Source organism: Perognathus longimembris, chromosome 7 (genome assembly GCF_023159225.1).
Source record: "Perognathus longimembris pacificus isolate PPM17 chromosome 7, ASM2315922v1, whole genome shotgun sequence".
Lineage (NCBI taxonomy): Eukaryota > Metazoa > Chordata > Mammalia > Rodentia > Heteromyidae > Perognathus > Perognathus longimembris.
In genome coordinates this window covers 55,349,909-55,377,016 of record NC_063167.1, presented here as the reverse complement: position 1 = coordinate 55,377,016, position 27,108 = coordinate 55,349,909, and the positions used below count along the sequence as shown (strand labels likewise).

The window sequence follows — 27,108 nt, the reverse complement described above, 5'->3', positions numbered from 1 at the left end:
GCACTGTCCCTGGCTTATTTTTGCTCAAGTTAGCACTCTACCACTTGAGCCACAGCTCCACTTCTAGCTTTTTCTATATATGTGGTGCTGAGGAATCAAACCCAGGGCTTCATGTATACGAGGCAAGCACTTTACCACTAGGCCATATTCACAGTCTCTGTTCATCCTGGTTTGGAGCCAGCCCAAGCAGGAAAGTCAATGAGACACTTATCTCCTACTAACCACCAAAACTTAAGTTGGTAGAGCACTAGCCTTAGGAAAGAAGCTCAGTGACAATACCTCAGTCCTAAGTTCAAACCTCAGGCACCCTCCCTTTAAAAATGTATGTATTATGATACAGTATAAATTTTTTTAAATTTTTATTTTTTTGGCCGGTCCTGGGCCTTGGACTCAGCCTGAGCACTGTCCCTGGCTTCCTTTTGCTCGAGGCTAGCACTCTGCCACTTGAGCCACAGTGCCACTTCTGGCCGTTTTCTGTATATGTGGTGCTGGGGAATCGAACCCAGGGCCTCATGTATACGAGGTAAGCTCTCTTCCACTAGGCCACATCCCCAGGCCCTACAGTATAAATTTTTGAAATATATTGAGGCTGAAAATTTTTAGTACTTTTATAAAAGCTTTATCCTTTCAGGGAAAATTATGTTATATCGGTATTAGTTTAAAATATGCATCTGTACAGTTCTATCAGACTATAGGAGCATCCATAGTTTTATGTGATGAAGTCGATATTTGCATTTTTAAAGAAATGGGCCCAGATTATATCGAATTATTCTGGATAAAGCCAGAACTTTTTTTTTTAAGTGGAAAATGAGTAGACACAACTAAGTGAATGAATGATAGCAAGTAAGGAATAAATAAGTAGAGTATTATAAATCCATTTATATGTAAATGTGCTCACGAATATAGCTTAATGAGCTTTTTGTACATACCCCAAAATATTAGAATTTTTGTGAACAAATGCATCTATATCTTTTTTTTTTTGTCAGTCCTGGGGCTTGACCTAATTTTAAATCACTTAAAAATTGTAAATTGTTATTTTATAAAGGTGATGTACAGAGGGGTTACAGTTGTGTAACTCAGGTGATTGAGTCCATTTCTTTTTTTTTTTTGCCAGTCCTGGGCCATGAACTTAGGGCCTGATCATTGTCCTTGGCTTCTTTTTGCTCAAGGCTAGCACTCTGCCCCTTGAGCCACAGCGCCACTTCTGGCCGTTTTCTATATATGTAGTGCTGAGGAATCGAACCCAAGGCTTCATGTATGTGAGGCAAATACTCTACCACTAGGCCATATTCCTAGCCCCAAATGAATCTATATCTTTTTTTTTTTTTTTTTTTTGGCCAGTCCTGGGCCTTGGACTCAGGGCCTGAGCGCTGTCCCTGGCTTCTTCCCGCTCAAGGCTAGCACTCTGCCACTTGAGCCACAGGGCCGCTTCTGGCCGTTTTCTGTATATGTGGTGCTGGGGAATCGAACCTAGGGCCTCGTGTATCCGAGGCAGGCACTCTTGCCACTAGGCTATATCCCCAGCCCCGAATCTATATCTTAAATGTCAGTATCTAAATATCTAAATCTTGAATGTCAGTGTTTATCAAGGAACTAAAACAAGGTGTGGTAGTTCATGCATGTAATCTTAGCTACTCAGAAGGCTGACATTGTAGTTCAAAGCCAGCCCAGGCAAGAAAAGTCTGAGTCTCTTATCTCCAATTAACTGCAGAAGTGAAGCTGTGGCTCAAGTGGTAGAGCAGGGAACAGTAATTAAGGGACAGTGCTAAGGTCCTCAGTTCAGGGAAAAAAAGATGTAAAAAATATTCCATGACTCTGTTTAAGAAAGTAATTACAATGCAGATATACTATGAACAAAGCCAGTACTCATGCTTTAAGATTATAAATAGTAAAGTATCAGGAGCAATCTAAATACTGTGTACAAAGCCAGTCCTCATGCTTTAAGATTATAAATGCTAAAATATCAGAGGCAATCTAAATATCCTAATATTATGAAATGGCTAAATTAGGGATTATATGTTTTTTGTGTGGTTGATAATATAAAAAAGTATGAGGACATGGCTTGTTAAATGGTGATGGGTACTCTGTATGTGTGCATATGAATTCAGCTTTTATTTTGTTCCATATTTGTTAATTCATTGTTTTGGGTAGTTTTAAATAAAACGACCTTGAATATGAGAATTTTCTGCATATGATTAGTAATGGCAATTATGGTTTTTGAGAAACTAGCACTGGGCATTTCCCCCTCCCTTCATTCTCTCTACCTACCTTCCCTCTTGCTATGTAGCCAAGGCTGATGTCCAACTCAAGATCCTCATGAGGCGGCTTCTTATACAAGCTGGGATTTCAGGCTGCCACCACACAGTTTTCCTCTATAGGTTCTTGATAGTGGTGGAGAATCTAGCCTGAAGATTGATTATGATGGTGGTGAAAGCTTTTGTACTCTTGGATAAAAATATCAAGAACTTATAAAAATGCTATTTATTTGGTAAGATTGAAAGTCTTGTGTGTTGATATCCAGACCTTGACATTTATGTCAAAAGTTATTTATGATAAGACTCTGTCCTCTATGGGAAGAATGGGCAAATATCCCTAATTCATTAGTACTTTTATTTGTATGTTTTTTTTTTCCTTTTCTGTTGTTGTTGTTTTGTGCCAGTTCTGGGGCTTGAACATAGGCCTTGGGTTCTGTCTCTGAGCTTTTTTTGCCTAAGACTAGCTCTGTGCCACTTGAATCACAGCTCCACTTCTAGCTTTTTGGTGGTTAATTGGAGATAAGAGTCTCATGGACTTTTCTGCCCAGGCTAGCTTTGAATTGCGATTCTCAGATCTAAGCCTGGTGCCCTGCTCATTATGACTTTTTACTCTTATTTTATGTGTTTTAAAAAATTTTCCTAGCCTTGTTCTTTATTATTGTTGATGAAAACCATTGAAAATTCTTAGGACAGATGAGGTAATAAGCTTTTTCAAAAGGATTAAATAATCTTTTATTTCTTATGACTAGCTTAAACAAAAACTGACATTAAAAAAGCATTCTTAGCTGTGGTGGCTCACAACTCTAATTCTAACTACTTGTGGGAAGCTTAAATAGGAAGAATCATAGTTTGAAGCCAGCCTTGGAAGAATAGTTTCTTAGACCCCTTAATGAATTGCTGTATGAGGTAGGAATGCCTATTATCTTACCTTCAAATAGAAGCCTTAACATACATAGTCAGAAGCCTAGTAGGAAGAAAGACCCAGTCTCAAAAACTACAAGCAAAAAATGGGCTTGAGGCATGGCTCAGCAGTAAAAGTACATGCTTGACAGATGTAGATTGAATTAAAAAACCATTCTTGGGTTTTTTTTTTTTTTTGCGATATAGTCATGCCATGTACCCTTGAACTTGTGAGTCTCTTGTTTCTTCCTAGCTGAGATTACAGTTACATATCACCATTTCCAGCTTGTTTTTTGAGGTAGAGTCTCCTTAACTTTTGCCCAGACTGGCTAGGCACTTGGATCCTCATCTCTGCCTCCCATATAGATGAGAGTGAGTGTAAAGTCAGAAGGTGGATAGAATTATGAAAAATAAGCTTTTTTCTAAATTTAATTGATAACTTAATAATAATTTAATTTAGTTGATAACTTAATTGATAAATTTAATTGACTACAGAATCACTGAATTTGATTCTAAAATTATTGTAAATGTAAGGGTTATTTTTAATATTTTAAAGCAAGTGATTAAGAACCATCTTTTTGTAAACCTTTTCAAAATATTATATACAACTAGCCATATACAAAAGATAGCTTTAGTAAGGAAAGCTACAAGTTGATTAAAACAAAACCTTTATGAAAGAAGATATTTCATAATATCCTTTATTGAAGATTTAGGAGAATGTTTACATTAGGCATTTTATAGTTTTTGCTAACTTATTTGTTTTATGCTAGGCATTGGTGGCTCACACCTGTAATCCTAGATACTCAGGACACTTAGATCTCAGGATTCAGGTTCAAAGCAAGCCTAGGCAGAAAATTCTGTGACGCTTATCTGCAATTAGCCCATTAATAAGCTCGAAATGGAGTTGTGGCTCAACTGGTAGCCTTGAGTGAAAAAAGCTAAGAGAGAGCACCAGGCCCTGAATTCAAGCCTCAGGACCAGCATGTGCACACACATACTCACAATCGTTTTTGCTTTAGTTGCAAATATTCAAGATGAATAATTGGGCAGAGCTGAGATTGTATCTTAACGATAAGTGCATAGGACACAGTATGTTCTTAATTAATGTGCCTTGAAATGAACCAGTTAGTCCAGGAATCATATTTCTATGCTAGGTGTTGTAGAATTAAGCAAGTACATTGTGGTATAGGTAGGATTTTATTTATATATATATATACATATATATATATATATTTTTTTTTTTGGTGCCAGTCCTGGGCCTTGGACTCAGGGCCTGAGCACCATCCCTGGCTTCTTCCAGCTCAAGGCTAGCACTCTGCCACCTGAGCCACAGCGCCCCTTCTGGCCGTTTTCCATATATGTGGTGCTGGGGAATTGAGCCGAGAGCTTCATGTGTAGGAGGCAAGCACTCTTGCCACTAGGCCATATTCCCAGCCCAGGATTATATATTTTTTTCTAACTTCTCTTTCCCTTCTCTCTCTGTTTTCCCCTTTCCCCCTCCCCTTTTCCTTTATCCCCTTTTTCTCTTTTCTCTCTTTCTCCCTTTCACCTTCTCTTCCTGTCCTCTTTCACTCCTTCCTTCTCCCCTCTTCCCTCTCCCCCTCCTTCTCCTTCCCCATCTCTCCTGTTTCCCCTCCTCTCCCTCCCTCTCCTTTCCCCCCTCTTCTTTTTCTTTTTCTTTTTTTGATGGTGCTAGAAATTGAGCTAGAGATTGAACTCAGGGCCTTGAGTATACCAGACCAAGTGTTCTCCCTCTGAGCTACATCCCCATCCCTATTTCTTCTAAGTCATCAGTTAACAAAGAATTTTTTAAATTTGGAAATTGGAAAGTCCAGGGTATTTATAAGCTTCAGAGAACTAAATCAAAATGTTTAAATAATCTTTTAGAGCTCTGCTTTCTTCTGTTGCTTGGCATTGGTAATTTCACTCTATTTTTTAGTTACCCAGGAGTCTTGTCTGGTTCTCTGCTTCATTAGTGTATTCAGGTAGCTATAACAGAAAACTATAGATTGGGTGATTTATGAACATCATAAATTTATTCTGAGTTTTGGAGGCTGAGAATTCCAAGATCAAGGCATAGGCAGTTTCAGTTTCGGAGGGCTCACTTCCATTTCATATGTAAGTGGCCATTTTTCCACTGTGTCCTCACATGGCAGAAAGAACATATAGCTGACTGAGTTGAATCAAAGTGAAGGTAGTTATACGGGAAAAGAATTTTTTTTATCTTAAATCCTTTGTTTTGATTATACTGATATTAACTGTTGGATTCCTTTGTTTCTCTTAAATGTTATATTCTAGATAGTTATTAGGAATTAAGTAGAAAGACAATTACTTTCATTTTTAAGGCCTTATGTGCTGCCTTATATTGTATATAGTTACTATATATAAATAGTATATAGTTGCCTTTTCCTCTGTATAAATAGGGAAGGACATACAGAATGATTCACAAAGAAAAATGTTATTCATTAAACAAGAAACATGCCATAGGAAAAAGTCACACTCCTGGCCAAATCTATTCTCTTCTGTTTCTCATTTGCACTGGGTTCTTCTATTCAAAGATACAAGCACTATTAAAGTAGTGGATACGAGTAGTGGAAGGTTGTTTTGGGTATTTGCAACTAAATGTATATTTTAACTTCCCTTACCTTGAATGTTGTCAGTTACTGGGAGGAAGTTTCATAAATCACAAGTTACCTATTTTTCAAGTGTACCTTATTTGCCTCTGGACAAAGTTTTTCACTCAAAGTGTTTATTGAATTATTACCATAATGGCACTAATCTCATGGATTGAAGTGTAGTTTAAGATGTAAGATCAACTCTTTTAGGTGTGTGATTTTTTGCATTCCTGGTGTCTGTTTCATGAAAATGATGATTGCCTGTCTAATTTTTAGATTATTGTGAAGATACAATGAGAAAGTTTAAGAGTCTGTTTTCCCTACTTCACTCACTATGTCATGTTGGGTAAAATATTTAACTATTACAAACTTCAGCTTTCTCATCTGAAAAATGGGAATAATAATGGCCATGAAACCTTTCATAGATTTGTATATGTTTGTTTTTTGTTTTTGAGGTAGAGTCTCACTGTGTATCTTAGGCTGGCCAGGAACTTGTCAACCCTCCTGTCTCCCCTAGTACTGGGATTGTAGATAGGCACCACCAGCCAGGGCTAGTAGACTTCATTTAATTTCCTGAACAACTGTGTATAGTAGGGGTGTTTTCCTTCTTTTAAACAATGAATGGATGTCAGGTTAATTGCTCAAGGTCACACAAGTAAGTGGTTAGTTGGAACCCAAAGTCTGTGGGTTTTTTTCCCCCCAAGAGTACTATGAAATTTTTCTCCCTCTCTTCCGTCCCTCCCTCCCTTCCTCCTTCTTTCCCTCCCTCCCTCCGTCCCTCCCTATTTCCCTCTTTTTTCCCTTCCCCTCCCTTCCCCTTTTCTTTTTTGTGCCAGTATTGGGGCTGGAATCCAGGGCTTGGGCACTGTCATTTACCCTTTTCATCCAAAGTTGACACTCTGCCTCTTGAGCCATGACTCTACTTCTGGCTTTATGGTGGTTAATTGGAGATAACCATTTCAGGACTTCCCTACCCAGGCTGGCTTTGAGCCTCGATCCTCAGATCTCAACTTTGTGAATAGCTAGGATTATAGTGCTGAACCATGGGTACATAGCCAAGAATACTAAGTTTCTTTTCTCAAAAATATGTTCTTAGGCCAGGTACTGATGGCTGGCTCACTACTGTAATCCTAGCTACTCAGAAGGCTGAAATCTGAGGATCGAGATTCAAAGCCTACCCAGGCAGGAAAGTCCATGAGACTCTTATCTTTAATTAACCAGCAAAAAAAGAAAAAAAAAGAGAGAGAACAAAACCAAATCATGGTAGAACATGTAGCTTTGAGGGAAAAAGGTCCAGAGTTCAAGCCCTAAGAACTGCAAGCACACACTGATAGACACACAGAGATACCCAGTGCTCTTAGTACAGACATATAGATGGGTTGACTTTTTTTTTTAAAAATAGAAGTTTGAATTCAGGGCTTGGCACTTGCTAGGCAAATGTTTTATCACTTGGGTTACTCAGCCTTTATACTTTAGGTTATTTAATACGTAAAACTCAATGCTTTCTGCTGAGACTGGTCTCAAACTTCATAGCTGGTATTATAGCTGTGAATCACTATAGTTTGTTGGTTAAGATGAGATCTTCTTGTAACTTTTTGCATAGGTTGTCTTAAACTGTGGTCTTCCCATTCTCTGTGGCTAATGTAGCTGGGATTACAGTTATTAGCCATTGCATCTACTCTCACTTCTTCTCTTTTTTTTGGCCAGTCCTGGGCCTTGGACTCAGGGCCTGAGCAGTGTCCCTGGCTTCTTTTTGCTTAAGGCTAGCACTCTGCCGCTTGAGCCACAGCGCCACTTCTGGCCATTTTCTGTATATGTGGTGCTGGGGAATTGAACCCAGGGCCTCATGCATACGAGGCAAGCGCTCTTGCCACTAGGCCATATCCCCAGCCCCTAGTCTCACTTCTTTACACTGTTGTTCAGACTGAGTTTTATGCATTCCTTTGTTTTCAGATCACTTTCATTTCAATCTTCTTAGGTTTCTTTATTTTGCTCAACAAGCCAGAACATGTACTGCAGAAGTAAACAAATTTTGTTGTTATATAATTAAGAATAGTTAATGGTTTGTTTACAAACCACTAGACTCCTGGAGTCTAGATTATTAGAGATTGACTTAGAGTTTAGGTCTTGAAAAGAAAAACTGCTGTGATTTTGTTCTGTAATTATAAAGAATTTACTTCAAGCTGAGGATGAAAACTATAAAGACTTTATAAACAAGGATAAAGGCCCACAGACTCAGAAATGAGACAAAGTACCTAGAATTAAATACTCCCCCCCCCCCTTTTTCTTTTTTGCCTGTCCTGGGGCTTGAACTCAAGGCCTGGGCCCTGTCTCTGAGCTTCTTTTGCTCAAGGCTAGCACTCTACCACTTCTGGCTTTTTCTGTTTATGTGATACTGAGTAATTGAACCCAGGGCTTCATGAGTGCTAGGCAAGTACTCTACCACTAAGCCACATTCCTAGCCCAAATATTTCTGTATGAAGTTTTATGATGCAGAATCTGAGGAGCTAAAAATATCCAGTGTATTCAGAGTTGAGAACTACATGTTCTTTCTCTTTCTTAGTGATGATACATTTTTGAATTTGGAAAAAATAATGGAGAGAACTCTGAAGTCTTCTTAGTCCAATCTAAGTATTATCTAAAGTATTTTTAGTTTCTCTGTGGTGGCCTTCCCATTTTCCTCTATTGCTATTAAACATTAAAATTAAAATGTTTCCTTAGTGCTAGTTATTGTATGTCCACTTTCAGAATTTGGTCTTTGTAGAATAGTTTGTGTAGGGAGAATAAGATGATGTATTCCAATGCATGTATTATTTGAATCATCCCAACCACAGTGTCAGGGGGTATTGTTTACTATTGAATCCTGGAATATGTTAAATAAAAAAGGGGGCAAACTTGGTAACAACCAGTAGTGCCTAGTATATGAAAATTTGTATGCACATGCTTGTAATGATTGGTTTAAATTTTCTTAACTTTAGGTGTTTACAAAGCAATAGCAATTTTTACTGTAGATGTATGTATGTGTATGTGTATATGTATATGTGTGTGTTGCTGGGGATGTAACACGGGGCCATAGGTATGCTGGGCAAGCAGTATGGAGCTACACGTTAAGCCATAGAAGTCATTCTTGTTTTCATGTGTTTGTTCTAATAATAATATGGTATTTGTTAATAATATATGGGTGTTTTTTTTTTTTTCTAGTCCTGGGGCTTGAACTCAGAGCCTGAGAACTGTCCCTGGCTTCTTTTTGCTCAAGGCTAACTCAACCACTTGAGCTGCAGTGCCACTTCCAGCCTTTTCTGTTTAATGTGGTGCTGAGAAATTGAACCCAGGGCTTCATGCATGCTAAGCCACATTCCCAGCCCCATGTTAGTTATTTTTGCTTTTTAGCAAAACATACTTTGCTGGGTGCTGATGGCCCAGGTACTCAGAGGCTGAGATCTGAGGATTGAGATTTGATGTCAGCTCAGACAGGAAAGTACATGAGACTTCTCTAATGAACCACCAAAAACTTGGAAGAGAAGGTGTGGCTCAAGTGGTAGAGTGCTAGCCCATAGAGCCAACCAACTTATTTTGAGTTTAAACCCCAGCGTACTGGCAAAACAAAGCCCCCCTCCCCCCCCAAATAACAACATATTAGACCTCAGTTTTGGGATAAATTTTAGAAATAATATTGTTTTATATTTTATTGTTTTATTTTGTTGTCTTTGCAACCATTTTCCAGTGCAGATTATGTTTAAAATTAGGATTTCTCTTATCCAGAAGTCATTTCCTTAAGCATCGGCTCTTCTTAATATAGCTACAACCAGGAAATTAAAACTACCTATTTATTATAGTTGTAGGACTAACTAAACTGTATTGCTATATGAATACCAATGAGCATTGAGGCCTCAGAAAAACTGCTTCAATATTTAGTCAGTAGAGTAATAGTATCAGAAAAGATGACATTGCAAGGTGTATCTGTATTAAATGAGATTAATAATAGGTGTTTCCTTCCTGTATGGAGTGTTCACATCTTAAGTGTATAGCTGTTGCAGTTCATACCATTTAGTGATAAATTAGGAAGACATGGAGTGTCTCATAGAGCATCCTGATGGGAATCTGAGAAGGCTTTGCCACAGTGTGATCCTGAGGGAGAGCTGTAAGGATAAGGATGTCACAGAGAAGAGAGGATAACTAACCTTTAAGAAAGTTTTCTTGGCTGGGAATATGGCCTAGTGGTAAAGTGCTCACCTCGTATACATGAAGCCTTGGGTTCTATTCTTCAGCACCACATATATAGAAAAAGCTGGGACGTGGCACTGTGGCTCAAGTGGCAGAGTACTAGCCTTGAGCAAAAAGAAGCCAGGGACAGTGCTCAGGCCCTGAGTTCAAGCCCCAGGACTGGCAAAAAACAAATAAACAAACAAACCAAAAAACAAAAAAAGTTTCCTAGAGAAGGTAATAAAGACAGGAGTAAAGGCTTAGGATATAATTTCTGATCTAGCTCTCATTGTGTCTCGTCAGTAAACCAGGGTTCTAATAGTAAATGTAATAAGTATTAAGTTATATTTGAAAGGCTTGTGTATAGGGTCTTAACATACTAAGTGCTTAATATATACTAGAAAACATTAATATTTATTATGAAACCAAGGAAAAGGTGGATTGAGATTTTCTCTGTTGAATAGGATGTATGGATGGCCATTTTATGCAGATAAAATGAATAAGTATGGAAGGTGAGACGTATATGCAGAATATGGAAATTTTGGAGGACTGAGAATGCCTCCAATTGAAATTGGAGTCATTGATGCATTGTTGGTAGAGACAGAACTGGTGAGGTTCATGTAGTGCCAGATTTTGAGGGACTTTGCCATAGAGAATCGCCGAGAAGTCTGAAGTATGAGAATGCTTATATGATGAGATACTTAGAATTGCAACACAGTGTGGATTATGGGTTTGATAAGATGGAGGAAACTAGACATGAAGTTGTTCTACCGATGCAGGCCAGAGTTCATATGGTAGAGAGACAGAGTAAGTATATTCTCTGTCTTTGTGTATGTGTGTGTGTGTGTGTGTGTGTGTGTGTGTGTGTGTGTGTCTGCCTGCCTGCCTGCCTGTCTGTCTGTCTGCCTGCCTGTCTGTCTGTCTCTCTCTCTCTCGGTACTGGGGTTTGAACTCAGGGCCTAAACTTGCTCTATCACTTGAGCCCATACCATTGATCCCTTTTTGTGTTGATTTGTTGGTTATTTATTTATTTAGCTATTTATGTTTGTTTGTTTAGTACCCATACCAGGACTTGAACTCAGAGCCTTGCAAATCCCCTACATTCAATTAAAAGTTCTTTTTTTTTTTTTTTTTTTTTGGTACTGGTACTGTGGCTTGAACTCAGTGCCTAGGCAGTGCCCCTTAGCATTTGTTTGTTTATTTGTTTTTGCCAGTCCCAGGGCTTGAAGTCAGGGCCTGTCACTGAGCTTCTTTTGCTCAAGGCTAGCACTCTACCACTTGAGCCACAGTACCACTTCCAGCTTTTTCTGTTTATGTGATACTGAGGAATTGAACCCAGGGCTTCATGCATGCTAGGCAAGCACTCTACCACTAAGCCACATTCCCAGCCTGCCCCTTAGCTTTTTTTTAAAATCAATACTGGCACTCTACCACATGAGCCAGAGCTCTACTTCCAACGTATGTGTTGGTTAATTGGAGATAAGAATTTCATTTACTTTCTTCTCCCAGCTGGCTGCAGTGATCCTCAGATATCAGCCTCCTGAGTCGAACCCAGTGGAAAATTTCTTAATTAAAATGAAGATTCATATGTATATGCCCACATCTGCTAAAACAGAGTTTCTGGAACAGTTGAATTTACAAATTCCTTACCACAGTACAGATTGATAATGAATATACAACAGCATCCCAAAGAGAGATGATCTCTTCTGAACTTCACAGTAACCCTCTGAGGTCATAGATAGGTGATATATCTCCTATTTTTAAGGATGAAGAAATGAAATAATGATGAGCACAACCGCTTATGATTAATTATTTTTGTGTGTATGTGCTGGTGTTGGGGCTAGCAGGGTTGGGTGCTCTCTCGTATCTTTTTTATTAAAGGCTGCTGCTCTGTCACTTAAGCCACTGTTCACCTTCTGGCTTTTTGGTCTTACAGACTTTCCTGCCTGGGCTGGCTTCTAAGCGCGATGATGATCCTCCATGCTCAGTAGCTAGGAGTACAGGTGTGAGCTACCAGCCACGAGTTCATTATGATGACAGTTCATATTCATCCTACTATTTTCCTGTTGAGCATAAAGTAAGCTTATTTAGAACATTTGTAATAGATATTCAAGAAACTGAACCTGTGGCAATGACCAGTTTAGGGAACCAGGAAAACACACTCTTCTGTGGTCATGCTTTATATGAAAGAAAACTTTAGTTCAACTTTTTATAATAAGTAACTTTGGAAGATTGTCTAGGAAAGGTGTTTCTGTGTTGGATCATTATCTTAATGCTTTTCACAAATGACTGAATGTCTCTTATTTCTTAAAACCAGTATACTGCACTAGTTATTTTTCAGTGATAACTGATGAATCAATTACTATCTATAGTATAATCTAAATTTTTGTTCAAGCTCTATTGAAACGCTACAAAAATGTGTGGTGTTTCATAAATCTAGATTGCATTTAGCTTGATTTTATAGTATTTTTTATAGTTATGAGGGTTATATCTGTTTTATGACTGTAACTGGTAATTCTTTCTGTGGAAATTTCTGTACTCTTTTCAATTTCTGTGAATCTGAGTTTCTAGTTAACACAGTAGTACCAGTGTTAGCTGCAAGTAGTAGAAAAATAATTCTTTTCAGTGAAGATTGGTTTTTAGATTTGCTGTTGAATGCTTGAATTGTCAGTGAATTTTATTAGTATGGGAAAACAAGTAAAGCTCTGTAGCGAAGAGTAAACAAAAGTAAGAAGTGTTTAGGAATAGGACTTAATTTTATTTTCCATTTTGCATACTTTTAAAGAGACCAAATAGTTCTCCATATATTTTAGATATGAGGCCTTTGTCCGTTGTATGGCCAGTAAAGCTCTTTTCCCAATCTGTGGGCTTTCTGTTTATCTTGCAAGCTATGTCCTTTGCCCTGCAGAAGCTCTGCATTTGATGCAGTCCCATTTGTCCATCCTTTCTTTGATTTGTAGCATTTCCGGGTCTTTGTTAAGGAAATTCCGTCCTGTGCCAAGGAGTCCAAGTGTTTCTCCTGCTCCTTTTTTTTAGTGTTTTCAGGGCATCTGTTTTAATTTCGAGGTCTTTGATCCATTTGGAATTGATTTTGGTGCAGGGTGATATATAAGGATCTAGTTTTAGTTTGTTGCAATGTTCATCGCAGCACAATTTGTCATAGCTAAAATATGGAACCAATCCAGATGCCCCTCAGTAGACAAATTGATCAGGAAAATGTGGAATTTTATGCCTCTATCAGAAAGAATGACATTGCTCCATTTGTAAGGAAATGAAAGGACTTGGAAAAAATTATACTAAGTGAAGTGAGCCAGACCCAAAGAAACATGGACTCTGTGGTCTCCCTCATATGGAATAATTAGCACAGGTTTAGGCTAGTTACAGCAGAGGATCACAAGAGCCTAATAGCTATGCCCTTATGAATGTATAAGATGATGCTAAGGTGAAATGAACTCCATGTTATGGAAACAACTGTTATATCATTGTTGTAATTAATTTCAACATGCCATGTGAAACCGTAGCTTCTATTATTGATGATCTTCTTGTATCCCCTTCCTGTGGTTGTACCCGCATTATCACTGTATCTTATCTGAGTACATTGGAAACTGTATATATTGGTATTAGAACTAGGGAAGTAAAAGGGAATATCAAAAGTGAGAGACAAAGGATAAAAAGACAAAGGACTACAAAAGCAATACTTGCAAAACCATTTGGTGTAAACCAATTGAACAACTCATGGGGAGAGAGGGAAAGAGGGAGGGGGGAGGGGGGAATGATGGAGGAGGTAACAAACAGTACAAGAAATGTACCCATGGCCTAACATATGAAACTGTAACCTCTCTGTACATCACTTTGACAATAAGTAAGAAAAAATAAATAAAATAAATTTAAAAAAGTAAAAAGACCAAATAGCTGAGTTTTTAACGCTGTAGTACTAAGTTGCTACTGTTACTTAATTCAGATGAAAAAAATAGCTGTAGTCACAATACAATGTAGTTTATCTGCTCCAGAAATCTTATTTCTGTGGAATGCTTAAGTTTGGAATGTATATTGAGTGATAAGAGTACAATGCAGGGGCTAGGGATATAGCCTAGTGGCAAGAGTGCTTGCCTCATATACATGAAGCCCTGGGTTCAATTCCCCAGCACCACATATATAGAAAATGGCCAGAAGCGGCACTGTGGCTCAAGTGGCAGAGTGCTACCCTTGAGCAAAAGGAAGCCAGGGACAGTGCTCAGACCCTGAATCCAAGGCCCAGGACTGGCCAAAAAAAAAAAAAAAAAAAGAGTACAATGCAGGGCTGGGAATATGGCCTAGTGGTAGTGTGCTTGCCTTGTATACATAAAGCCCTGGGTTTGATTCATCAGCACCACATATATAGAAAAAAGCCAGAGGTGACACTGTGGCTAAAGTGGTAGAGTGCAAGCCTTGAGCAAAAAAAAAGCCAGGGACGGTGCTCAGGCCCTGAGTTCAAGTGACTGCTGCCCCCTGTCCCCACTCCCCCCCCCCCAAAAAAAAAAAAACAACAACACAGTGAAGGTGCTATGAGGGTTTTGGGTAGCTTGCTTTCTTGTATGTAATAAGAGAAGTAATGACAATCAGATTTAGGCTTTTTATATTTGGGCTATTTTTTAAACGATAATATTAAACTCTCGTGTGTGTGTGTGTGTGTGTGTGTGTGTGTGTGTGTGTGTGTGTGTGTGTGTATACACACACGTGTATGACTTGAATTTATAGGTCCTGGCCACCAGTCCTTTTTCTACTCAAGGATAGTTAGCTATCTGTCATTTGAGCCACAACTCCACTTACCACTTTTTTTTGGGGGGGGGGTGATTAATTGAAGATAAGAGTCTCCTGGTTTGCCTAATTGGTCTGGCTTTGAACTTCAATCTTCAGATCTCAGCCTCCTGCACCTGCATAGCTGGGATTAGACATGGGATCATGAAGATTTGTATTCCTTCTATCATGTAGGAATATCGTGTGCTACATCATAGTGAATAATTTTAGAATGCTATTTATAGGCTTCTTTCTTTGATAGATATGAACAAAGCTGTAGTTCCTTCTCTTGATAAGCCAAAGCCATTGATGAGTTAGTTGAAATGCTTAAGTAGTTTTATGTGTTTTTGTTTTTACTTATTTTTTGGGGAAATGAGGTCTTTCTACAGAAGTGATCGTACTGCTCTAGCCTTTGTAGCTAGGACTATAGGTGCATGCCACTGAGCCTGGAGACTTAGTTTTGTATCTTTTATATACTGCTTATTGTCATCATCAAAATCACATTGTGTACTTTTTTTTTTTTTGCCAGTCCGGGGGCTTGGACTCAGGGCCTGAGCACTGTCCCTGGCTTCTTTTTGCTCAAGGCTAGCACTCTACCATTTGAGCCACAGCGCCCCTTCTGGCCATTTTCTGTATATGTAGTGCTGGGGAATCAAACCCAGGGCCTCATGTATATGAGGCAGGCACTCTTGCCACTAGGCCATATCCCCAGCCCCTACATTGTGTACATTTTTCAGACTTATAATCAGCAACCACGTTCATGCTTTTGCTAACTTTATTTTTAAGAATTTTTGTGCAGCGCATATGTGTATATATGCAAAAAGATTGAGCAAAGGGTTTCAGCAGTTGTTAGGCAAGCACTCTATTACTTGAGGCATGTCCTTACTACTTACTTTGATTTTAAGTAAGGTCTGTACTAGTTTTGCCCCCATTAGCCTTGGACTGAGATCTTCCTACCTCTCTACCTTCTAAGTACTGGGAATCGCAGGCACATGCTATCATTCCAGGCTTCTTTTCTTTTTTTGAGGGGTTGGTGATTGACCTCAGGGGCTTACATGTACATTTGACTTATGCTGAGCTATCTTCTTAGCCCCTCAAGTTCCTCCCTCCCTCCCTCCCTCCCTCCCTCCCTCCCTCCCTCCCTCCCTCCCTCCCTCCCTCCCTCCCTCCCTCATTCTGGGGCTTGAACTCAGGGCTTGGGCACTGTCCCTGAGCTTTAGTATTCAAGGCTAGTTTGAGTACTAAAACTAGTCTGCCACATTGAGCCACAGGTCCACTTTCAGCTTTTCGTGGTTAACTGGCAATGCATCTCACTATCTTTCCTGCCTGGGCTGGCTTTGAACCATCATCCCCAGATCTCATCCTCCTGTGTAGAGCTAGCTAGGATTATAGGCATGAGCGCCCAGCACCCAGTTCTCAAGTTATTTTTTAAAGAAGTTTACCTGACAGAAAGATGAAAGTCATACTTAAGGGAAAGTTATAATCTTATTTCATTCATAGGCATTATAGATTGATTTCTTCATATTGTCCAAAAATACCAAGGTACTTTTAAAATTAATATCTCAGTACAGTTCCAGAAAATGAGCTATGTCTGTGTTGGTAGTAAGGAATCTAAGGAATTCTCTGATTTGAAGAAATTTTAATTTAGAATTAAATTTTGAAAACTTGTTAGTACTTTTCAGTGAGTTTGTAAAGTTAACAGATCATGTAAGAAATTATTTGTAAAATGAGTTACAAAATGAAGTGTGTTATATATGTGTTTAGAAATATAGTGTTTTCCACAGATCTGCAACTAGTAACAGCTATAATGACTATATTGTATTTTCCCTTCACAGATACCAAACCAAGTTGTGCTGGTACAACCATATATATAATTAACATCTGAAGTCTCAGTGTAACATGGACATTAACAGTCATAACATATGAATATATGGAAACGAAATACTAGGTGGAACACTTTTAAAAAGGTAAGAAAAAATAGTCTTGAATAAGGCCAAGTACAATGTAGTTAGAAATAATTGATGTTTCTTTTTCAGTTTGTCAGGCTTTTCAGTCTGCAGGATCTTGTTTGTCTTAATCCTGTAGAACTCAGGAGTGAGTATCCATTTTTCTGTGCACACAGCTGCAGCTATTCTTACCTGGCAAGTGTCATAGTGGATAGTGTTCCAAGGTAGCTAGAATTTAGTAGAGTGATAGAATGGGCCTATCCATGTATGCTCAACAACACTTTTTTTTTTTTTTTTTGGCCAGTCCTGGGCCTTGGACTCAGGGCCTGAGCACTGTCCCTGGCTTCCTTTTTGCTCAAGGCTAGCACTCTGCCACTTGAGCCACAGCGCCGGACTTCTGGCCATTTTCTGTATATGTGGTGCTGGGGAATCGAACCCAGGGCCTCATGTATATGAGGCAAGCTCTCTCACCACTAGGCCATATCCCCAGCTCTCAACAACACTTTTAAGTTGTGGATTCTGTCTTCTTTACTTTTGATGATTGCCACTACCAACACACAGCATTAAATTTAATGTTTCACATAGTTTGTGAAAGATTTGGGGATTGAATGCAAAGAAGTTGTCAATTGGGGTTTTGGCACAAGAAGAGTAAATTTTCAAGTCATAGGATCCTGTTTTGTTGTGTTTCTCATCTTCCATTTAAAACATTAAAACATAATGATAAATAGATGACTGGAAGTGGTGGTGCAGAGACAGGAGGATCGTGGTCTGAGGCCACTTAGGCAAAGTTAGCTTGAGACTATTTGAGAAAAATCAAACTAAAAGCAAAAGGACTGGATTTGTGGCTCAAGTAGTGAAGTACTTGCTACATTACATAGAAGTAATATTATATCATTTGATAATAATCTTTCCTTTTAGCAGGTAGTAACCATAGTTTATAAGGTGTGAGAATCTTATCATTGAAAATAATAGCACTTTTAGAAGATATTGTCTCATGTTTATAGAAAAGTGGCACTTTCTATCATAGACAGCAGGCCTTGTTTTCTGGTTCTCTGTGTTTGAACATGGTCACTTACAGTAATTCACTTATCACATATTCTCAGAAAAGGTATCACAATAAATTAGTAAAACTAATCAATGGAATGTAATTAGGCTAATTAAAATACCTTCCTAACTGGGTACTAAATCCAAAAAAATCTTTATTTTTTTTCTTATTGGAAATCTGTATGCTAAATTGATACAAATGCCTTTCAATAATTGGGTCTTATATGACTTCAAGAAGTACCAAAATTTTATCCTGTTAAAACAAGAGACTTGCTTGGTTCTTTGGTGTGTATTGCTTAAGTTTTATTTATTTATTTTTGCCAGTCCTGGGGGTTACACTCTGGGCCTGAACACTGTCCCTGGCTTCATTTTGCTCAAGGCTAGCATTCTACCTCTTGAGCCAAAGCGCCACTTGTGACTTTTTCTGTTTATACGGTGCTGAGGAATTGAACCCACTAAGCCACATTCCCAGCCCCAAAGTGGGTTTTATTATTTAGCCCCCAGTTTTGTCTTCTTGGAATATAACATTTGGAAAAATTTAAGTTCTGTTGTGAGAAACACAATCACTTAAATAATAACTGACATATTTTGACCCAAGGTAATAATTGAGTTGTAAGGATTTGATTTATTTCAAACTCTTTTTTTTTTTTTTTTGACCAGTCCTGGGGCTTTGACTCAGGGCCTGAGAACGGTCCCTGGCTTCTTTTTGCTCAAGGCTAGCACTCTAGTTCTTAAGCCACAGCGCCACTTCTCGCTTTTTCCATGTATGTGGGGAATTGAACTCAGGGCTTTATGTATGTGAGACTAGGCCATATTCCCAGCCCCAGTTTCAAGCTCTTTTTGAAGCTTATTAGTTTATTTTTATGGGCTTCTAAAAATCCTATTCCAGTTTCTTATTATCCCTGAGCAATAGCTACCAAGGAACACAAATGAAGAAATTCGATTATCTTTTCTTTTAAAATTTTTTTAAAATTTATTTATTTATTTTTGGCCCGTCCTGGGCCTTGGACTCAGGGCCTGAGCAGTGTCCCTGGCTTCAAGGCTAGCACTCTGCCACTTGAGCCACAGCGCCACTTCTGGCCATTTTCTGTATATGTGGTGCTGGGGAATTGAACCCAGGGCCTCATGTATACAAGGCAAGCACTCTTGCCAGTAGGCCATATCCCCAGCCCTTCTACTATGTCCTTTTATCTTAGGAACAAATCTATTAGCATAAGTTAATTAATTTGTTTAATTCTTTTGTTTAAATTTTATTTTAAAGAAAAGAATTTGAGAGGCTCTAGTATTCTCCATGCTGAAGCTGAGAGTCTGAAATCCTGATGCTTAAACTATTGTAGATCATAGCTCCAACTCCTTCAGGATATAAGGAAGAGAGATAATATTTCCACAATGATAGATCTTTGGTTGTACAGGTAAGTTATTTGGTTTTTCAGTAGTGAAGAAAACTATATTTTTGGTTCCCTCCTTCCCTCCTTTTTCTCTGCCTTTCTTTTTTTTTTTTCTTTGTCTCTTTCTTGGGTGGGAGACTTATTATTTTACCATGCTTATTTCTCTATGTGGAAAATTATGTGAACTGTTTATAGGAATGTGGTGCTTTGGGGAATAGGCTAAAAATTAAATGCTTCACCCAACAAAGGGTTAAATAAAATGATTAAATATGCTGGAATATCTAGGCCATCTAGCCTGTCTGATAGCCTAGGCATTTCAAGGGACATTAAGACATTCATTCTCTTTTCTTTCTCTTCACTTGTCTTTTTAAAGTATGTATTTATTTGAAATCCCTTTACATAGAATAACAAATTTTTCACACTTTAAAGAGGTGACTATTAAGAACCTTAAGGTACATTGTATGGGTAGGTCGGTCCCGAAGTTTCCTGTTCACCTTATAGATATAATGATGATTGCACAGTTGAAGTAATTTGTTTAAAAAAATTGTATGCTAGCATTGCTGAACATTGTAAAACAGTTTATGTTGTAGACAAATAGAAACAATCATATTGGTTATACTTCTCATTAGCTCTTGTTCTTTTTTCCTTTACTTTCAGTTTTCTACCTGAAATGGTATCAGTATCATCACCAACTTTCTAAAGATTGTTTACTTAATAAAACTATTAGGGTAATAGGAACAAAAACATCAGTGTAAAGGGAAGATTGTCATCTCTTGAATTCCCAAAATAAACTCGTACTTTTGGTAATGAAGGTATGAGTCAGGTTGCAGGCAATATCTTTAAAATAGCTTTTTGAGATTTCTTTCAAGTAAAGGTGATAGCTGGAGTAGTATTTTATTAGGAGAGCCTTATTAAATTGTCTTACTATTCTTTTTTAAAAAATTTAATAATTTTTATATCTTTTTTTGTTAATTTTTTTAATTTATTTTTTTTAATGCTGTTTACCTCTTCTTAAGTTCTAGTGATAGAGTTCTCCATGTGCGGTTACAGTGGTTGGATTATTTTTCCCGTTTTTTTTTTTTTTTAAACATAGTTTCTGTAATCAAACCCATGTAGATAAGACCTTACATATTTAACACAATGCATTCATTACACCTGTCCAACTGGAGAAAAAAGAAATTTAACATTTTTAGACAAGTATGGTTATTTAATTTCTATATAATGCCAATTCAACATGGTAACCTGGGATACTTTTTCCAAAGTTGATAGCACAGCTGAAGTTTCTAATGCATTTATATAATGCGTTTGTGATGTGAAACATAGATGAAAATATTTTAGAGAGTATTTCAAAAGTCATCTTAAATTTGGGTAAGAATAGATTGAAGTTTGGAGAAAGGTTTCACTGTCATAGGATTTGGGAATTAATATGCACAGGCCAGTTAAAGTTTGGTTAAGTGACCTTTCTCATTTGTCCTTCAGTACAGTGAAAACGTATGAATGGAGGGAATACAAAAGTCTATTTAATTCTAGTGATCTGTCATAATTTCTTTCCTCTAGTCTAAGAAGTCCCACTCTTTATTAGTTAGTGGGTAACATAGGAAGAACTTGAGTCTGCTTACTAGATTGAGTTTTTCCCATCTAAGTATGTTAAGTAATGGTCTGCTTAGGGTTTTTTTGTTTGTTTGTTTGTTTGGAACAGTTATGTATAGTTTAATTATGAAAGGCAGTTCATCCTTTCTTTGATAAGGTTAGACAACTATCAATCATTGATTCAAGATTATATAGTGCCAAAATCCATAGATTCCCTCTCCATCTGTTTCCTCTCTGGCCAGATTTCATTTGTGAAAATTTCTGCTTAGTTTTATAAACTATAGTAATTGAATTTCTGTTCTCAAATAGAAGTAAAATACGTAGTTTACATCATATGTCTCTTAGTTAGATGAAATAAAAGCAATAATATTTCTGAAGTAGTTTGTAAATAAGTGATCTCTATTCTTTTAGCAATTTAATATTTGACAGAACTATGATTTTGTGTGCCAGTCCTTTTCACTGGGTTCTTTAGTAACTTTATATTATATAGCTTAAAATGAGGAAAATAACAGCTTTCATCTGCCTACCATATTTTGCTAGTAAGAGTGGAAAAACTGTTGGGGGTTGGTTGGAATTGTTTAAACATTTTTAGCCCCTTCTTGATAACTGAATTTTGTACTTCATTTATCAGGTGACTGAAAAAAGTGTGTACATTTCTTTAACCAAAATAAAAAAGATAGGAGAAAAGGGTTAAAAAGGAAGAAAAGAACAAAACAAAACATCAGACCGAAGATTGGTTAAATTTTTTTTAACTTTCATAATTTAGTGTATATAAAATGTTAATTCTATCTCAGAGCTTTTTACACTCATTTGTTTGGAGCTCCTTGGTCAGATAGATTGTGGCCTTATAATTTTACAAAACATTTTTATTGTTATTATTAAGGTTATATACAAAGGGTTACAGCTACATAAGTCAAGTCTTTTTAGACAGTGTCATACCTTTCCTTGCTCTTTCCCAGTTGGCCTTACAGTTGTTTTTTTTTTTTTTTTGGCCAGTCCTGGGCCTTGGACTCAGGGCCTGAGCACTGTCCCTGGCTTCTTCCCGCTCAAGGCTAGCACTCTGCCACTTGAGCCACAGCGCCACTTCTGGCCGTTTTCTGTATATGTGGTGCTGGGGAATCGAACCTAGGGCCTCATGTATCCAAGGCAGGCACTCTTGCCACTAGGCTATATCCCCAGCCCCTGGCCTTACAGTTTTTAAAAAATATGAAATAGTAAGTAGTTAAAGGGTATATTATAAAGAGTTAAGTTTGAAACTTGATGATTGCTTTACATTGTTAGAATATGGTCTAAGTGCCTTGGTCTGAGACAGTTTCATAATATACATGTGAATCATTGGTGTAGGGTCTGATACACTGGATCTCTCTGTCTCTGTCTCTGTCTCTCTCTCTCTCTGTATCAAACTCAAGGCCTCTCACATTCTAAGCAGGTGCTCATTTACTGAGTTATACTTTTCAGTCCCCATTATACAGTTCCAAAAAGCTTCTAGAAGATGCCCAGGGTAGTGATTGTCAGGCTACACTTTGAGTTGCAACAGTTTGCATTACAAAGGGTCCTAGTTATAAACTACATTTACTCTTGTGTATATCAATAATACAGGATTTAATAACCCTAAAACTTGAACACTGGAGTTGTTTAATAGAAAAAACAAGTTTTAAATAGCAAAAGAAACAGGCTTAACCTTTCATACTAAGTAGTGGTTTAGTATTTTAATCACTAGTGGTGAGAGAGTAACACCTTCACTAGTAAATATATACATGTGTATGTATCTATACACATTCTAAGTAATAGATATATTCATCAAATGTAGTTTCTTTCTATAAAGCAGAGATTTTTGTTTGAATTCTGATTGGTATAGAAAGGAAAAAAAAGGGTTAAGGAAATAAGGGAGGTCTGTTATTAGAATTAAGAGGTTTATGTGGTGTGTGTGTGTGTGTGTGTGTGTGTGTGTGTGTGTTAGTACTAGGGTTTGAATTTAGGGCCTGGGTACTGTTTCTTAGCTTTTTTGCTCAAGGCTGGCTGTCTCTCACTTGAACCATGGCTCTACTTACAGCTTTTTACTGGTTAATTGGAGATACTAGTCTGATGGACTTGCTTGCCTATGCTGGCTTTGAACCTCAATTCTTAGTAGTTAAGATTACAGGCATGAGCCACTGATGCCAGCATCATTGCTTTTTAAAAAGTAAAGCTTAACAGATTGTTTGTGGTTATAAAATAGTACAATTGCCAATAATCTTTTTGAGCTGTTATAAATATAGTTAAATTTACATTAGGTTTTGTAAATACTTTATAAGTTTAACTTGATAGCTTTGTTTGTACATTTACATAGCTGTTTAATATTTAATCTGCACATTTGAGAGCTCCAGATTTGGGTTTGTGAAAGAAGTACTTCCAATATTTTTTTGGTATATATAGTACTGGGGTTTGAACTCATGGCCTCAAACTTGCTTAGTTTGCTTGCTCCACTGATGCTTTGCCACTTCAGCCATGTGTCCAGCTTGGGTTTTTGCTGGTTATTTTGGAGGAATCTCTTGGGACTTTTTTTCTTGGGCTGGCTTCAAACTGCTGTTCTTTGGATCTTCTCCTAACTAGCTAGGCTTATAGGCATGAAGCCACTGGTACCCATCCAGTTAATTTTCTTTCAAAACATCATTTAAAGTTAAAAAATTTTTTTTTAGTTAGAAATGTATGGGATATTTGGTGTTCAACACTTCTAAATAGACTATACTTTTGATGACAAAGTATTAGCAAGAGAGAATTATGTTTCAGAGATCCACTTAATGAATTCCCAGACAGTAAAAGTTTTGTGTAAGAAACTATTTCTGAGTCCTGATTAGTAAAATAGAAAAAAATAAATGTTATTTAATGCTAGGCTGGTTTTGGGAGTCATGTGAGATTTTTAAAAATAGCTAATTCAAAATGTATGAGTATGCTGGATTTTGAAACAGCTACTTCCAACCAGCTTGTTTGTTTTACAGAGTATTTTTTCACTTAATTTATTTGTCAGCAGCTAGAAATGGAGAGACAATTTCTTTTTGTCTGTTTTGCATGTTGCTTTGTCTTTGTAGTTCTAACCTTTGCACTATTATAGGTACCTTTAGTTGAGGCAAAGGAGAGATTGCATTTGATTTGTGAGGGAGGAATTGAATGGCATTTGGAAGGTTATTTTTGTGTGAGGTAAGCTGTTGAGGGATGACAGAGCTGGAGGATGGAATGGTAAAACTTTGTATATAATAGGAGTGATTGCCCTCTTTCTCTAGCTATACTATGTCCTGTTGAAGTTAAGCAGTGAAATGACAGTATCTTCACTGAAAAGTAAACAGGAAAAGAGCCAGAGTCATGGAGGCTGTAAATGCTAGTATTGCCTTTATTCTTCCTGACTGGGAAGCCTTTGGAAAATAATGTCTTTCTGAATTTGTCCAAGTGGACCAATCAAGGCATTTTCCAGTATGTTCCACATTTCTGTCTTAGAATCACCAAGCATCCACATCATATAATCTGCCTCTGAAATCATGTATTAGACTAGCACACACTATATATAGGAATTCCAAGAAGAAGTGGGATTATATATACATATATACTCTTGATTTCTTAAGTGCACATATTTTCTTCAGAGGCTTTTTTTCCCCCATTTTCTTGTATCATCTCTAGACTACTTCCTTTCACTTGGTCACTTAGACCATTTTCTAGACCAGGAAGGCTTTCTTTGACTGTGTTGTTAGCTAGTACATGCTAACATTGTGAGTTGTATCTATTTATATAATTACAACAGCGTACTTGAACCAACAATTTTTGGTGCCAAATAGCTTATTAATGATTTTGATCTCAGCTGGGCACTAGTGGCTCAGTAATGTAATCCTAGTTATTCAGGAGGCTGAGATCTGAAGATTGCAGTTCAAAGCCAGCCCAGGCAGGAAAGTCCATAAGGATCTTATCTCTATAAGCTACAAGTATCCTGTGGCTCAAGTGGTAGAGTGCTAGCCTTGAGCAAAAAAGCTTAGGGACAGTGCCCACGCCCTGAGTACAAGCCCCAGGACCAACAGAGAGAGAGAGAGAGAGAGAGAGAGAGAGAGAGAGAGAGAGAGAGAGAGAGAGAGAGAGAGAGAGAGAAAGACTTGAAACTCATTAAGAATGATTTAAATAGTAAAGGGGTTCACCATTCTATAGAGACTGTTTGAGAGAACATTAGAGAAGATTAGAGTGTTTTTTGTAGAGTAGCTGCTAAGTATATTCATCATTATTGTTTTAACCAGAATGACACTTCCTATTTAAGTCAGATCAGCTCTAGATACTTTCTACCTACAGAAGGTGATGAACAGGCAGGCCAAGAGCATGGTTTCTGGAGCCCTGATATGCTACTTTCTAGCTAGGTGACCTTAAGCAGATTCTTCAGGCAGGTTTAAAGGAGTGTCTGTGACTCATTTGTAAAATAGGGATGAGAGTAGTACCTGTCTGAATTTGAGACTTGAGTGAGTTGATAATATATGTTAAACATATAGAATAATTTATTGTTAGTTGTCACTAGTATTATTCTGGAAATGTTAATAAAAGTACCTTTGTCCCATAATTTGTTAATATTGGCTATACTTGGATTAAAAAATTATAGCTTCATACTTTTGTTTTAGATATATTAACTATTACCTTTTCTCACTATTTTGTTTACATTTTTGAAGGTTTCCCAATGAGTGGATCATGATGACCGTATTATAGGGACTTGCCATAGTATGGCTGCTTCCCGATCTACTCGTGTTACAAGATCAACAGTGGGGTTAAACGGCTTGGATGAATCTTTTTGTGGTAGAACTTTAAGGAATCGTAGCATTGCTCATCCGGAAGAAATCTCTTCTCATTCTCAAGTACGATCAAGATCACCAAAGAAGAGACCAGAGCATATACAGATTCAGAAAGGAAATAATAATAATGGAAGAACCACTGATTTAAAGCAGCAAAATACTAGAGAATCATGGGTAAGCCCTAGAAAAAGAGGACTTTCTTCTTCTGAAAAGGATAACATAGAAAGGCAGGCTATAGAAAATTGTGAGAGAAGGCAAACAGAACCGGTATCACCAGTTTTAAAAAGAATTAAGCGGTGTCTTAGATCTGAAGCACCCAACAGTTCAGAAGAAGATTCACCTATAAAATCAGACAAGGAGTCAATAGAACAGAGGAGTTCAGTAGTGGACAATGATGCAGAGTTTCAAGGGACTAAACGAGCTTGTCGATGTCTTATACTGGATGATTGTGAGAAAAGGGAAATTAAAAAGGTGAATGTCAGAGAGGAAGGGCAACTTAATTCTGCAGTAGTTGAAGAAATCACAGGCTATTTGGCTGTCAATGGTGTTGATGACAGTGATCCAGCTGTTATAAACTGTGATGACTGTCAGCCTGATGGGAACACTAAACAAAATAGCACCGGTTCCTATTTGTTGCAGGAAAAATCAGTAGCTGGAAATGGGGATTTGGAAACCCAAGCTTCAATGTTCCTTGATAGTAGGAAGGACGGTTATATAGACCATAATGTGCCTTGCACAAATTCCGAAGTGCAGGTCAAGTTGGAGGACCACAAAATAGTAACTGCCTGCCTACCTGTGGAACATGTTAATCAGCTGTCTACTGAGCCAGCTTCAGCCCCTGTTTCTGAAATTCAGTCATCTTTAAGGGATTCTGAGGAGGAAGTAGATGTGGTGGGAGATAGCGGTGCCTCCAAAGAGCAGTGTAACGAAAACACCAGTAACGTCCTGGACGCAATTGTTGACAGTATGCCGGTCTCGGGAGAACCAGAACAATCTTCTGTTCTAGACTGTGTTTCCACTCAAATAATGTCTTTATCAGAACCTCAAGAACATCGCTATACCTTGAGAACTTCACCACGAAGGGCAGCCCCTTCCAGATCTAGTCCCACTAAGAACAGTTCTCCTTGCCGAGAAAATGGACAATTTGAGGAGAATAATCTTAGTCCCAGTGAAAAAAATACATCTCTTAGTGATAATGTAAATGAGTCTACCACAAATCCCGGTGAAATTTCTCAGAATGAAAAGGTTGTGTGTCGTGACTCTCCAAACTATGGAAGTGAAGGACTAAGTAAGTCATCCTCAGAGGCAAGACTCAATATTGGACACTTACCATCTGCCAAAGAGAGTGCCATTCAGCACATTACAGAAGAGGAAGATGATGATCCTGATGTTTATTACTTTGAATCAGATCATGTGGCACTGAAACACAACAAAGAGTATGTGTAACTATGGTAACCATGAATTCTGCTTTGTTTACCATTCCCCAAATTTTCTGTATCCATAAATGTCTTTACATACTATTTTTTACTGTAGCTGAAATTGTTTAGCTAGAATTTGACATAATGATTTTTCAACCAGCTAAAGAAACCTCATCTGTA

At 37.7% G+C, this 27,108-nt stretch overlaps 1 protein-coding gene across 6 annotated transcripts in view; it reads left to right on the top strand.

Annotated features, from left to right (window-relative positions):
- Positions 1 to 27,108, top strand: part of Zzz3 (zinc finger ZZ-type containing 3) — a 79,143-nt gene that overhangs the window by 12,814 nt on the left and 39,221 nt on the right. For 3 of the 6 annotated variants that reach the window (XM_048351618.1, XM_048351619.1, XM_048351622.1), the window contains 3 exons: positions 16,585 to 16,716; positions 19,001 to 19,151; positions 25,391 to 26,946. In XM_048351618.1, coding sequence (XP_048207575.1) covers positions 25,442 to 26,946 — 1,505 coding nt within the window. In that variant the 5' untranslated portion in view covers positions 16,585 to 16,716; positions 19,001 to 19,151; positions 25,391 to 25,441. Of the gene's footprint in view, positions 1 to 9,498; positions 9,725 to 16,584; positions 16,717 to 17,193; positions 17,205 to 19,000; positions 19,152 to 25,390; positions 26,947 to 27,108 lie in introns of those variants that run through there. The other 3 variants (XM_048351620.1, XM_048351621.1, XM_048351623.1) reach the window with 3 other exon arrangements.